General features: G+C 42.7%; 1 protein-coding gene across 7 annotated transcripts in view; it reads right to left on the reverse strand.

The window, feature by feature from the left end:
- The window catches only part of LOC116555334 (ATP-dependent RNA helicase DDX19B), a 30,236-nt gene extending 16,539 nt beyond the window's left edge, over positions 1–13,697 (reverse strand). For 5 of the 7 annotated variants that reach the window (XR_004270483.1, XM_032283859.1, XM_032283858.1 and 2 more), the window contains exon 1: positions 13,408–13,697. Coding sequence is in view for 4 of the 7 variants with exons in the window: in XM_032283857.1 (XP_032139748.1) it covers positions 13,408–13,464 (57 nt within the window). In the remaining 3 variants the exon portion in view is untranslated. The remainder of the gene's footprint in view (positions 1–13,407) is intronic. The other 2 variants (XM_032283860.1, XM_032283861.1) reach the window with 2 other exon arrangements.
- Between the last annotated feature and the right edge of the window lie 954 nt (positions 13,698–14,651).

The following is a 14,651-nucleotide window of genomic DNA, read 5'->3' on the forward strand; positions in this document are numbered from 1 at the left end:
ATTTTTTACTGCTCCTTGAGGAGCAGGGCTACCCTACAGGAAATATGCCCAGAGTAGTAGACTATTTTTAGTTTTTGGATGTAGCACAGAGCAAACTAAGTGCTCTAGTTGTAAATTTTTATTTAAAAAAAATTTTTTTTTTTAAAGGTCAGAAAGCATTCAGAAGTCTCGGACCACAGCACAGGGATTAAATGGAAACTCTGGCGTGAGTAAGTAACCCTTCAAGCTAAAGCTAACCCTAATCACAAAATATCAAGCAAGGCATCATCTAATAAAAATTAAAAAAAAAAAAAGAAAATCACAACCTAACAGTTCTTTCTTTTTTTTCTGCAGACAGGGTCTCACTCTGTTGCCCAGGTTAGAGTGGTGCAGTGGCATGATCATGGCTCACTGAAGCTTCAACCTCCTGAGGCTCAGGCAGTCCTCCCACCTCAACCTCCCAAGTAGCCAGGACTACAGGAGCTCACCACCATGCCTGGCTAATTTTTTTTTGGCGGGGGGGTGGGGACAGAGTCTTACTCTGTTGCCAGGCTGGAGTCCAGTGGTACGATCTCGGTTCACTGCAACCTCTGCCTCACGGGTTCAAGCGATTCTCCTGTCTCAATCTCTGGAGTAAGTGAGATTACAGGCACATGCCACCATGCCCAGCTAATTTTCGTATTTTTAGTAGAGACAGAGTTTCACCATGTTGGCCAGGATGGTCTCGATCTCTTGACCTTGTGATTGCCCACTGCAGCCTCCCAAAGTGCTGGGATTACAGGCATGAGCCACTGCACCTGGCCTGCCCAGCTAATCTTTTATTTATTGTAGAGTAAGAATCTTACTGTGTTGCTCAGGCTGGTGTTGAGCTCCTGGGCTCAAGTGATCCTCCAGCCTCAGCCTCTCCAAGTGCTGGGATTAGAAATGTAAACCACTGCATCAGGCTGCATTTCTGCTGTCCTTCTAAGTTCAAGAACAGGGGAAAAGGGAAAGACAGTAGACAGGGGAAAACAAAAAAATGTTTTAATGAGTGGTTTGTTGGGAATGGAGGAGCCCCATTTCTCTTCACGGAAATGGATCGGAAGTTTCTGTTGTCTTTTTGCTTTGGTACTGGGAGAGAGGAAGCAGAAAGGGAACACAGTGGAGAGATCAGAAAAAAGGAAATTAACAAAAAGGAAATCATTCAACTGGAGAAGGCCAATTGAAAAAAAAAAAAGAAATTATAAAGCAGTAAAAATCATTCACTAATTCTGAAGGATAAAGAACACACAATGGGGGAGGGTAGTTGGGGATAGCATGCTGGGCTTAATACCTAGGTGATGGTTTGATAGGTGCGGCAAACCCCCATGGCACATTTTACCTATGTAACAAACCTGCATGTCCTGCACATCTACCCCAGAACTTAAAAAAAAGTAAAAATAAAAAAAAACAACAAACAACTGGGAGCAGTGGCTCACGCCTGTAATCCCAGCACTTTGGGAGGCTGAGACAGGTGGATCACTTGAGGCCAGGAGTTCGAGACCAGCCTGACTGACATGGCGAAACAGCATCTCTACTGAAAATACAAAAATTAGCTGGGGGTGATGGCACATGCCTGCAATTCTAGCTTCTCGGGAGGTTGAGGCAGGAGAATCGCTTGAACTTGGGAAGTGGAGGCTGCAGTGAGCTGAGATCGTGCCACTGCACTCCAGCCTGGGCGACAAGAGTGAAACTCCACCTCTAAGTAAATAAATAAATAAATAGACTGCTCACATCCTGCCAATTAACCTGGTCTAGTACTCAGGGCTGTTAAAAAGAGAAAGAGAGGCTGGGCGCTGTGGTTCATGCTGCTAATCTTAGCACTTTGGGAGCTGAGGTGGGTGGACTGCTTGAGCTCAGGAGTTTCAGACCAGCCTGGGCAACGTGGCAAAACCCCATCTCTACAAAAATACAAAAACTAGCCAGTCGTGGTGGCATACTTCTGTAGCCCCAACTACTCGGGAGGCTGAGGTGGGAAAATTTCTGGAGCCTGGGAAGTCAAGGATGAAGTGAGCATGAAGATGCCACTGCACTCCAGCCTGGATGACAACAAGACCCTGTCTCAAAAAAAACTTTTTTTTTTTTTTAATAGCAAGTGTACAGGAGTAAAGTTAACAGTACTCATTCCTATGGTAATAATTACTATCTAAAATAAATGACAGAGACCTGAAGTTTAAACGAGTTAATGAGGTATAAATGAGTTAGAAATAACCATTACCATTTTCTTTTTGTTTATTTTTTGAGACGGAGTTTTGCTCTTGTTGCCCAGGCTAGAGTGTAATGGTGGAATCTCGGCTCACTGCAACCTCTGCCTCCTAGGTTTAAGCGATTCTCCTGCTACAGCCTCGCAAGTAGCTGGGATTACAGGCATGCACCATCACGCCTGGCTAATTTTATTTTTATTTTTTTTAGACGGAGCCTCAGTTGCCCAGGCTGGAGTGCAGTGGCACAATATCAGCTCAATGCAACCTCCACCTCCTGGGTTCAAGTGATTCTCCTGCCTCAGCCTCCCAGTAGCTGGGATTAGAGGTACCTGCCACCATGCCTGGCTAATTTTTTTGACTTTTTAGTGGAGACAGGAATTCACCATGTTGGCCAGGTTGGTCTTGAACTTCTGACCTCAGGTGATCCACCGGCCTTGGCCTCCCAAACTGCTGGGATTCCAGGCGTGAGCCACCACATCTGGCCCATATTTTTAATATTTTTAATATTCAACAATAAAAGAACATACAACAATGAAAGGATCATTTTTTAAAAATTATTTTTACTTATTTATTTTTTTTCAGACTGAGTCTCACTCTGTTGCCCAGGCTGGAGTGTAGTGGCATTATCATGGCTCATTGCAGTCTCAACTTCATAGGATCAAGGATCCTCCTGCCTCACCCTTCCAAGCAGTTGGGACTACTGGTGTCTGCCACCACACTGGGCTAACATTCTTTTGTTGATACATTGTTCAACTCAAAGTTAACAGAGTAAAATGAAATGTATAGGAAAAGGTGGTAGCAACACTATAAATAAAAGTAATAGATGTCCTTTTGATTACAATGTATCAGAATTCTGATGAGGTTCTCGTAGAATCTACAAGCTACACAGTCTTTACTTGGCTGTAAGGATCTCAAAGCCTACAACATAAAAGCAGCACTAAAGTTTGCATTACCCACCTTAGTGTCAGGGAACTGACTGCTGAAACTTACGTTGAAAGAGTTAGTTCAGATACCTTTCTTTGCTCTATTTATTTGAATCAAAAGAAAAAAACAATTTTTCTTGCAACTTGATTGGAAACCATTTTGAAATCAAGAAAACTAATGAAAAGGCAAGCCAGACAAATAGACAAAAACTCCCACCATTTCCAAATTGCTCAAAGCCCTACTTTTATAATAGCCAGAATTTTAAGTGCCGTTAATATTTTAGTTTTTAAGATGTCAAAATAATTGAGAACTATTCAGTTACACTTCATTTTATTCAAAAGCTACTTGAGAACAGATTCTTGAAACATAAGAAGGAAGAGGCTGGGCATGGTAGCTCACGTCTGTAGTCCCAGCACTTTGGGAGGTTGAGGAAGGCGGATCACCTGAGATTGGGAGTTTGAGACTAACCTGACCAACACGGAGAAACCCCATCTCTACTAAAAATACAAAAAATTAGCCAGGCATAGTGGCACATGCCTATAATCCCAGCTACTTGTGAGGCTGAGGCAGGAGAATTGCTTGAACTTGGGAGGCGGAGGATGCAGTGAGCTGAGATCATGCCACTGCATTCCAGCCTGGGCAACAAGAGCTAAACTCTGTCTCAAAAAAAAAAAAAAAAAGAAGAAGAAGAAGAAGGAAGGGAGAAGAAGGAGAAGGAGGAGAAGGAGAAAGAAAGAAGAAGGAGGAGGAGGAGGAAGAGGCAGCGGCAGCAGAAGAACAAGAAAAAGGGGAGGAGGGGGGAAGAGGAGGAGGAGGAGGAGGAGGGAAGAAGAAGAAAGGAAGAAGGAGAAGGAAGAAGGAGAAGGAAAAGGAGAAAGAAGAAAGAGAAGGAAGAAGGAAAAGAAGAGGAAGAAGAAGGAAGAAGGAGAAGAGAAGAAGGAAGAAGAAGAAGGAGGAGGAGGAGAAGGAGGAGGAGGAGGAGGCGGCAGTGGCAGCAGAAGCAGAAGAACAAGAAAAGGGAGGAGGGGGGGGGAAGAGGAGGAGGAGGGAAGAAGAAGGAAGAAGGAGAAGGAAGAAGAAGGAGAAGGAGAAAGAAGAAAGGAGAAGAAGAGAGGAAGAAGGAAGAAGAAGAAAGAAGAAGAAGGAAGAAGAAGAGAAGGAAGAAGAAGAAAGAAAGAAAAAGGGCCGGGCGCGGTGGCTCAAGCCTGTAATCCCAGCACTTTGGGAGGCCGAGGCGGGTGGATCACAAGGTCAAGAGATAGAGACCATCCTGGTCAACACGGTGAAACCCCGTCTCTACTAAAAATACAAAACATTAGCTGGGCATGGTGGTGCGTGCCTGTAATCCCAGCTACTCAGGAAGCTGAGGCAGGAGAATTGCCTGAACCCAGGAGGTGGAGGTTGCGGTGAGCCGAGATCGCGCCATTGCACTCCAGCCTGGGTAACGAGAGCGAAACTCCGTCCCCCGCCAAAAAAAAAAAAAAAGAAAAAGAAAAGAAAAAGGAAGAAGAAAGGAGGAGGGGGAGGGGGAGGGGGAGGAAAGAAGAAGAAACATTTAATGGTAAATGAACCATCCTGAATAGGGATCATTTTAGGCAAAATTGTGAGGTAGGAGATTTAGAAAGTCCTACTCATCAGTCTTTGGCCTCTAAATTGAAAAAGAGGGCCAAGCTGAAGTGGGAGGATCACTTGAGGCCAGGAGTTTGAGACGAGTCTGGGCAACATAGTGAGACTCCACCTCTATAAAGATGAAAAATAAACATATCGGCAGGACACAATGGCTTGTGCCTTTAATCCCAGCATTTTTGGATGCTGAGGAGGGAAGATCCCTTGAACTCAAGGAGTTCAAGACCAGCCTGGGCAAAAAAGCAAGACCCCCACCTCCTAAAAAATAAATAGGCCAGGCACGGTGGCTCATGCCTGTAATCCCAGCACCTTGGGAGGCCGAGGTGGGTGGATCACCTGAGGTCAGGAGTTCGAGACCAGCCTGACATGGTGAAACCCTGTCCTCTACTTTAAAAGTGCAAAAAAATTAGCCAGGCATAGTGGCACCTTTAATCCCAGCTACTTGGGAGGCTGAGGCAGGAGAATCACTAGAACCCAGAAGGCAGAAGTTGCAGTAAGCCAAGATTGTGACATTGCACTCCAGCCTGGGCAAAAGAGTGAGACTCTGTGTCAAAGAAAATAAATAAGTAAAATAAATAAATAATAAATTTAAATACATTTTAAAATAAAATAAGTAAAAAATATTAGCAGGGCATGGTGGCATGTGCCTGTAGTTCCAGCTACCAGGAAGGCTGAGGTGGGAAGATTGCTTGAGCACAGGAGTTCCAGGTTACAGTGTGCTATGATCTTGCCACTACATTCCAGCCCGGGTGACAGAGTGAAACCCCATCTCTATTAAAAAAAATATATACACACACACACACACGCCAGGCACAGTGGCTCACGCCTATAATCCCAGCAATTTGGGAGGCTGAGGTGGGCAGATCACCTGAGGTCGGGAGTTAGAGACTAGCCTGACCAACATGGAGAAATCCCATCTCTACTAAAAATACAAAATTATCCAGGCATGGTGGTGTATGCCTGTAATCCCAGGTACTCAGGAGACTGAGGCAGGAAAATCACTTGAACCTGGGAGGCAGAGGTTGTGGATGATTTGAGATCATGCCATTGTACTCCAGCCTGGGCAACAAGAGCAAAACTCCATCTCAAAAAAATACATATATAATATGTATATTTTTATGCTTGTCTGTGTGTATGTGTGTATATATGTGTATATATATGTGTGTGTATGTGTATATATATGTATATGTGTGTATATATGTGTACGTATATATATACACACACACACACATATATACACACACATACACACACATATATATACATACAACCAGGTGTGGTGGCTCACGCCTGTAATCCTAGTACTTTGGGAGGCCGAGGTGGGTGGATTGCCTGAGCGCACGTGTTTGAGACCAGTGTGGGCAACATGATGAAACCCTGTCTCTACTGAAATACAAAAATTAGCTGGGCATGGTGGCATGTGCTTGTAGTCCTACCTACTTAGGAGGTTGAGGCATGAGAATCGCTTGAACCCGGGAAGTGGAGGTTGCAGTAAGCCTAGATGGTGCCACTGCACTCCAGAATAGCACTGCGAGACTCTGTCTCCAAAAAAATTTTTAAAAAGTGCCATTCATAGACAATACTAAATATGTAACCTCAAAGAAAATACTAATCTTAAAGATTAATGATGCAGCTTCTTTGGAAAACATCCTGGCCATTCCTCACAAGTTAAACACAGAGCTACTATATAATCTAGCAGTTCCACTTCTAGATATATACCCAAGTATTGAAACTATACATCCACACAAAAACTTGTACATTAATTGATCAAAAGCAACATTATTAATAGTAGCTAAAAAGTAGAAATAATCCAAATGTCCAGAAGTTGATGAATGGATAAATAAAATCTGGTATATTTATACAATGGAATATTATTTAGCAACAATAAAGTACTGATAACATGCTACAACTAATGAACCTTAGTTCATTATACTAAGTAAAATAAGCCAGTCACAAAGGATCACATACCATGATTCCATTTATATGAAATGTTTAAAAGAGGCAAATCTAAAGAGACAGAAAGTAGATTAGTGGTTGCCTAGAGCTGGGGAGTTTGGAGGGAAGCAGGGAGTGATTGCTAATATGTAGAGTTTGCTTTTGAGGTGATGAAAATGTTCTAAAATTGACTGTGATATAAGCTACACACCTCTGAATAGACAAAAAGTCAGTGAACTGTACCCTTTAATGTCCTAATAATAGGGTTCCAAAATTCTGTTTCATAAAATGCAGGAATTTGTTGTTGTAAGGTTAATAAAATGGCTGGTTTGGGCCTGCTAAAAACAGCAGGAGTTAATCATTTTACACCTGAGTTTTTATTATCACTGGATAATTATGAGTTTCTGTTCTATCTGAAAGATAGTTCTGTGACGCAAACTCAAGCCAAAAAGAAAATGACAAAGCTACCACTCCCAACAAACCCTCTTAGGCACACTAATAGGTTAAAACAATGACAATTTAACCTGACGTGAATGGCCAGGCCCGTGGCTCATGCCTGTAATCCCAGCACTTTGGGAGGCCGAGGCAGGTGGATTGCTTGAGCCCAGGAACTCAAGACTGGCCTGAGCAACATGGTGAAACCCTATTTCTACAAAAAGTACAAAAATTTGCCAGGTGTGGTAGTGCACACCTGTAGTCCCAGCTACTTTCAGGGCTGAGGTAGGGAGGACTGCATGAGCCTGGGAGGTCGAGGGTGCAGTGAGCCACAAACATACCACTGCACTCCAGCCTGGGTGACAAAGTTAGATCCTATCTCAAAAATAACAACAACAACAACCACAACAATAATTAAAAAAAAAAACTGACCTAACAAGAAGTTAGTTAAAATAGTTAAAACTCTCAAAAATAATAAAAAATAATTTTTTTAATTAAAAATCTCTCAGAACTACTTGAAATACAGATTTATCTCTATGCTGACTAATGATGTCATTTTTTTCTAAGTGTATACTGTGCCTTGAGATATTGGCTAATAAAAATATGAAGCCAGCACAAGGAAACACAGGAAAGTGTTATTTCATTTTTATCTCAGCCTTTATTTTGTATTTGCTTGACAACGTACATAATATATTTAGTAAATAACAAAACAGTAAAGTATGTGATTGCTAAATAGATATGTACATATTGAGAGTGAATGGTCGAAGGTTTCTTTGCAACAGAGCCATGTAACAGAATAACAAACTACACAGTTCCTTTACTCATTTAACAATGCCTGCCAGGTTAGGCCTGAGAAATGCTCAGATGGATAAGGGCCACAGTTAAGGGAGGGGATGACATAATGAAAACAGGAGCATTAAGTGGAAGTAGGTGTTCTGAGTGCTGAGACCTCCCTCACCCTTTTCTCTACCCTAGATTCCAGAACACTGAGTCAGACCTCCACCATCTAGGCAGGAGATTAGAGGATCCCTCTCTGCAAAATCTGGCCAGAACTGGGAAAGTTCTCAGGACACTGATATGGGCCGCTAAAGATACACAGTTAAGGTCAGAATAGACAAGTCCCACTCATGGGTTTAGAGCTTCCACTTATCTTTGTAGTCACCCACTTCTAAATATGAATGGCCAAGCAAGGATTATAGACATCTGAGAAATAGTCATCATGAAAAAGTAGACACGGAAATATGTAGATAAAACACGCTGCACATGAAACAGAAACTGGGCAGAGAGAAGAATAAAAATATCCTCCAAATGATGAGGATGTTATGACCATGAAAGCAGTACAGGGTATTGTCTGTAAAAAAGGAACAGTAAAGGAAGAAGAAAAAAGTTCCTGAAATTAAAAACATGATAGTAGAAGTGAAAATGAAATACACTAGACAGTAGTTGAGAAAATTTCCCAGGAAATATAGAAAAAAAGAAAAAAAAAGAGACAAAGATGAAAAATAGAAGAAAAAGAAAACTAAAAGAACACAAAAAGAACTAATCATTTAAAAACTGACAAATTAGGTTAATCAAAATTGAAAATGTCTATTATTTGAAAAGTATTGTTGAAAAAAGACAAGTTGTAGTTTGGAAGAATATATGCAAAACATATCCGATAAAGTATTTATCATGCCTGTTATCCATCCCAGCACTCTGGGAGGCCAAGGTGGGTGGATTGCTTGAACCCAGGAGTTCAAGACCAGCCTGGGCAATATGGCAAAACCCTGTCTTTACAAGAAATACAAACATTAGCCAGAGGTGGCGCATGACTGTGTTCTCAGTTCTCTGGTGGCTGGGTGGGAGGATCCCTTGAGCCCAGCGGGTGGATGTTTCAGTGAGCCAAGGTCGTGCCACTGCACTCTAGCCTTGGTGACAGAGTGAGACCCTGTATCAGAAAAAAAAAAAAAAAAAAAAAAAAAAAAAAGAACTTCTATGCAGAATATATGAAGAACCTTCCCAACTAAAAACAAAAACAATCCTACTTTATTTTATTTTTTTATTTTACAATCCTACTTTAAAAATGGGCAAAAGATTTGAAAAGCCACTTCAAAGAAGTTACATAGATGGCAAATAAGCACATGAAAGATTTTCAACATCATTAGTCATTAGGGAGATATGTAAGTTAAAACCACAATAAGGCACCATCATGTACCTATTAGAATGAAAGAAACTGGCCGCGCGCAGTGACTCAGGCCTGTAATCCCAGCACTTTGGGAGGCCGAGGCGGGTGGATCATGAGGTCAAGAGATTAAGACCATCCTGGTCAACATGGTGAAACCCCGTCTCTACTAAAAATACAAAAAATTAGCTGGGCATGGTGGCGCGTGCCTGTAATCCCAGCTACTCAGGAGGCTGAGGCAGGAGAATTGCCTGAACCCAGGAGGTGGAGGTTGCGGTGAGCCGAGATCGCGCCATTGCACTCCAGCCTGGGTAACAAGAGCGAAACTCCGTCTCAAAAAAAAAAGAATGAAAGAAACTGTGACAATTCTGTGCTGCATGTGGGGAATTTGAAGCTCTCATCCACTGCTATTGGGAATTCAAAATGGTACACTTTGGAAAACAGTTTTGCATATAAAGTTACACACCACATAATGCAGTAAATCCTACTCTTCAGTATTGACTGTACCCAAGAGAAATCCAAACATATGTCCATACAAAAATCTGTACCTTAATTTATAGAGTAGCTTTCTTCATAATTGTCTCAGACTGAAAAATACCCAAGAGGCCATCAACAGAAGAATAAGCAAACTGTGTGTATCCACAATGCAATTCTACTCAGCAATAAAAGCAAAAGACTACGATACATGCAACTTGGTTGAATTCCAAATCCATACTACTAAGTGGAAGCAGCCAGACTTTTCAAAAGGTTACATATGATATGGTTCCATTTTATGACATCTTGGAAAAGGCAAAACTATAATGACAGAAAACATATCAGCAGTTGCCAGAGAAGGGTGAAAAGTGGGAGCGAACTATAAGAAGCTGTAGTTCTTTGTAGAGATGATTTATGTGTTAACTGTGGTGGTGGTTACAGCAACTGTATGCTTTTGTCAAAATATATTCAACTGTTAACTAACAAAGTTTAATTTTACTCTATGTAAATTATACCTCCACAAGCCTGACTTTTAAAAAATTAAAGGGCTGGCTGGGCACCGTTGCCTCATGCCTGTAATCCTAGCACTTTGGGAGGCCGAGGCAGGCCGATCACTTGAGGTCAGGAGTTTGAGACCAGCCTGGCCAACATGGTTAAACCCCGTCTCTACTGAAAATACAAAAATTAGCCGGGCATGGTGGTGCATGCCTGTAATCCCAGCTACTAGGGAGGCTGAGGCAGGAGAATCACTTGAACTCAAGAGGCAGATGTTGCAGTGAGCCAAGATCAAGCCTTTGCACTCCAGCATGGGGGACAAGAGTGAAACTTCATCCCCCACCGCCAAAAAAAAAAAAAAAAAAAAAAATTAAAGGGCCAATCCAACAGATCTAACATTCATCTAATAAGAGTTCTGGGAAAAGCCATGCAGTGGTATACACCAGGAGTCCGAGCTACTAGGGAGGCTGAGGCAGGAGGATCCCTTGAGCCCAGGAGTTCAAGGTTGTAGTACACTATGATTGTGCCTGTGAATAGCTACTGTACTCCAGACTGGGCAACACAGAGAGATCCTGTCTTAAAAAAAAAAAAAAAAGAGAGAGCGAGCGAGCGAGCTCTGGAAAACAGGGAATTAAGAAAAAACAAAAGGAGAAGAAATCAACAATGAAATTATTCAAGGAAAGTTCTCATAACTGAAGAATAAGAGTTTTTCAGATTGAAAGTACCCATACCCAGGAGCCAGTAATATGGATGAAAATACACCCATACCAAGACATGTCACCATGAATTTTCTGAATATTTAAGACAAACAGAAGATTCTCCAGAATTAGAAAGGGGAAAACAAGTCATATCAAGAATCAGGATGGTCTCAAACATTGCAACAACAAATACAGAAATCTAGAAGGCAATGGAACAATACTTTTAAAATTTGGCAAGAAAATAATTTTCAACCTACAATTCTATACCCAGCTAAACTATCATCCAAATTACAGGGCAAAATAAGATTTTTTTAAGACATTCAATATTCTTAAGGTAATTTACTTCCCATACACCTCCAGAAAGCTGACAGATGACTGCACTAAAATAAGTAATAAGAGAGATGAAGAGTGGGGGTATAGAAAGGAAGGAATCCAGGAGAACCAAAAGACAAGAGAAAGGAAGAAGAAATCTGCAGAATGAGGCTGAAGGGAAATTTGCTCTGTTCCCCTCTATCCTTCAATATGAACTGTGCTCTAAAGACAGGAGTAACTAGTCCAATTTGAAGCAGACCTAAAAGGCCTGGGAGAAATAGAATTGTTAGAATATTTGATGAGTCTAAGCATCCTGAGATTAAACTTAGACAACTGGAAGAGAGTTTGGGGTTGAATTGATAACTAAGAAAAAAAAAAAAAAAGCAAAAACGTGAGGCAATTAAGAATTCCAAGTGGCCTGGCACAGTGGCTCATGCCTGTAATCCCAGCACTTTGGGAGGCTAAGGCAGGTGGATCATGAGGTCAGGATTTCGAGACCAGCCTGGCCAACATGACAAAACCCCGTCTCTACTAAAACTACAAAAAATTAATTGGGCATGGTGGCATCTGCCTTTAATCCCAGCTACTTGGGAGGCTGAGGCAGGAGAATTGCTTGAACCAGGACCTGGGAGGTGGGGGTTGCAGTGAGAGGAGATCGCGCCACTGTACCCCAGCCTGGGCTACAGAGTGAGACTCTGAAAAAAAAAAAAAATCCAAGTAAAATAAATATTATAGAAAAGTAAAAGTCCAGGCGAAGTGGCTCACGCATGTAATCCCAACACTGGGAGGCCAAGGTCGGAGCTTGGCTTGAGCCCAGGAGGTCGAGACCAACCTGGGTAATATAGTGAGACCTCATCTTCACAAAAAATTAAAAAGTTAGCTGCGCATGGTGGCACATGCTTGTAGTCCTGGCTACTCAGGAGGCTGAAGTGGGAGGATCACTTGAGCCTGGAAGACCAAGGTTTTAGTTAGCAAAAGATTGTGCTAATACACTCCAGCCTAGGTGACAGAGCGAGATGCTCTCTCAAAAAATATATATGAAGAAAGAAAAAAAAAGAGGCCGGGCATGGTGGCTCACACCTGTAATTCCAGTACTTTGGGAAGCTGAGGTACATAGATCACTTGCACCCAGGAGGCCGAGACCAGCCTGGGCAACATGGCAAGACCCCATCTCTACCAAAAAAAAAAAACAAAAAAATTAGGCATAGTGGTACATGCCTGCAGTCCCAGTTACACAGGAGGCTGAGGTGGGAAGATATGGCTTGAGCCCAGGAGACAGAGATTGTAGTGAGCCAAGATCACTCCACTGCACCCCAGCCAGGGCAACAGAGTGTGACCCTGTTTCCACAAATAAGGAGTTACCTCTGGGGAGGAAAAAAATGGCAGGAACCATTGTTTTTAAAATCACTTGGCCTTTAAATGATGTGTATACACAACTTACTTTTTAATCAGCTATAAAAAATAAAAGACAAAGTTCTCATTCTTGAGGAAGTCATAGAAATAAGTACTAAAAGAAGTAGGTTCAAAGCCTACTAAAATTTAAAATGTTTCCTTGGGAGAAATTAATTCTATGCAGTAGTGTTTAATACATATCTTGCTTACCATGTGTCACGCCCAGAAAAAAGAACAAAGTGAAGCGGGTGAGAAAAGGAATTGCTGACTGCCAGACCTACTGGGTCCATCATTCATCACTGTGTAAGCAGACAACTATGAGCAAAGACATGGTCCCTGAGCCAAAGAAGCTCTGAATGCAGAGGTGGAAAATGACACCTAAAATGGCTATTTAGGAAGATTGCCTGAGGCCAGGAGTTCCAGACCAGCCTGGGAAACCTAGCAAGACCATGTTTTATTTCAATTAAAAGCAAACAAACAAAACACAATCTAGGGTGATGAGTGTAAACTATGATCATTCCTGTTCCAGGAAGACTGACAGGCGGCTGACCACTTTAGCGATAGGAGCACTCACCTGTACTTACGTAACGCGGAGGCGGCTGCGTAAACAAAGCCAGCTCGGGGTCCGGGCTCCATCCCTATCCTCCCACCACCCCATCCTGGCTCTAATCAACCTAGGAAGCATCCTTTCGCAGGGATCAAATACCCAGCCATAACTAGTCCCTTGATCCTTTCAGGGCTGAAGCCAACTCACCGACTCGGCCGCTGCTTCCTGCTCGTCGACCGCGAGGGCCCATGAGTCAGTGGCCATGGTCCCGGGCGCGGGTGGGACACTCGGCCTGGCGGATTCGAGGGATGGCACGGTGTGCTGATGGGAGGTTTCGGGGGTTCACGGCAGCCTCTGCTCCAGCCCCACTACAAAGCTCCAGACCGGAAGCGGCGCGCAACAATGACGTCGGAGGCCGCTCCTGTTTGGCCACCCCTTGCCCACTTTGGGCCGTTGCTCTGTCACCCTCAGACTCAACCGCGGGCAGGGCAGGCTTTCCTATTGAGCTGAGATAGTTATCCTAAAATGCCTAACCTCTGGTCAGCTTGGCTCTCTAACCAAAGAACAAAATCAGATTCCCGCCCAACACAGTGGCAGAGAAGGCACTACCACAGATTAAATACATCAAAACAGAAAACCATTACCAATAGTCACCAAAACGCAAAACAAGCAGAGAGCTATTTCCCTGATTTTCACATTGGTAATTTAAAATGTCCAGGTGTTGGCAATCAGCCCTGTCAAGCCATTTGGTTAAAAGCCTGTCCCACTGACAATGTAACAATACCACTTACAGGAATTTAGTTTTGAAAATACTCAAGGAAGGTGCCAGGGCAAAGTGTTCCAGTAGAGCATCAGAGACAAGAAAGAGCAAGGAGAGCTGTGGAACTGAAAAGACACAGCTCCTGGGAGAATCGACAAGAGCCAGGCATGAAAAGGGCCAATCAGAGCAGTCTAAGGAGTAAATGCGTGACTTTTAGACTTAGCTGGCCTGTGTTAGAATCTCAGCTCACTTGAGTTGACCACGATGCAGTCCTATGCATGTAACAAAATCGCACCTGCATTCAAAAATTGGTATCCCAGGAAGAGGAACTGCAATTCGCCTATGTAAGGGTTATATAATTGGGAGCATGTTAAAAAGGAAGAAAACAGCCAGTTGTGGTGGCTCGTGCATGTAATCCCACAATTTTTTGAGGCCGAGGTGGAAGCATCACTTGAGCCTGGTAGGTCAAGGCTGCAGCGAACCATGATAGTACCACTGCACTCTAGCCTGGATGACAGAGCGAAACCCTGTCTCCAAAACATAAAATATTAAATTAAAATAGTAAAATTACTAAATAGAGCTAGGTGTGGTTGCTCACACCTGTAATCTCAGCACTTGTGTGGGTTTTTTTGTTTTTTTGAGACATAGTCTTGCTCTTTTGCCAGGCTGGAGTGCAGCGGCTCCATCTCAG

The sequence above is a fragment of the Sapajus apella genome, unplaced genomic scaffold (genome assembly GCF_009761245.1).
Source record: "Sapajus apella isolate SASKATOON/1434 unplaced genomic scaffold, GSC_monkey_1.0 scaffold15, whole genome shotgun sequence".
Taxonomy (NCBI): domain Eukaryota; kingdom Metazoa; phylum Chordata; class Mammalia; order Primates; family Cebidae; genus Sapajus; species Sapajus apella.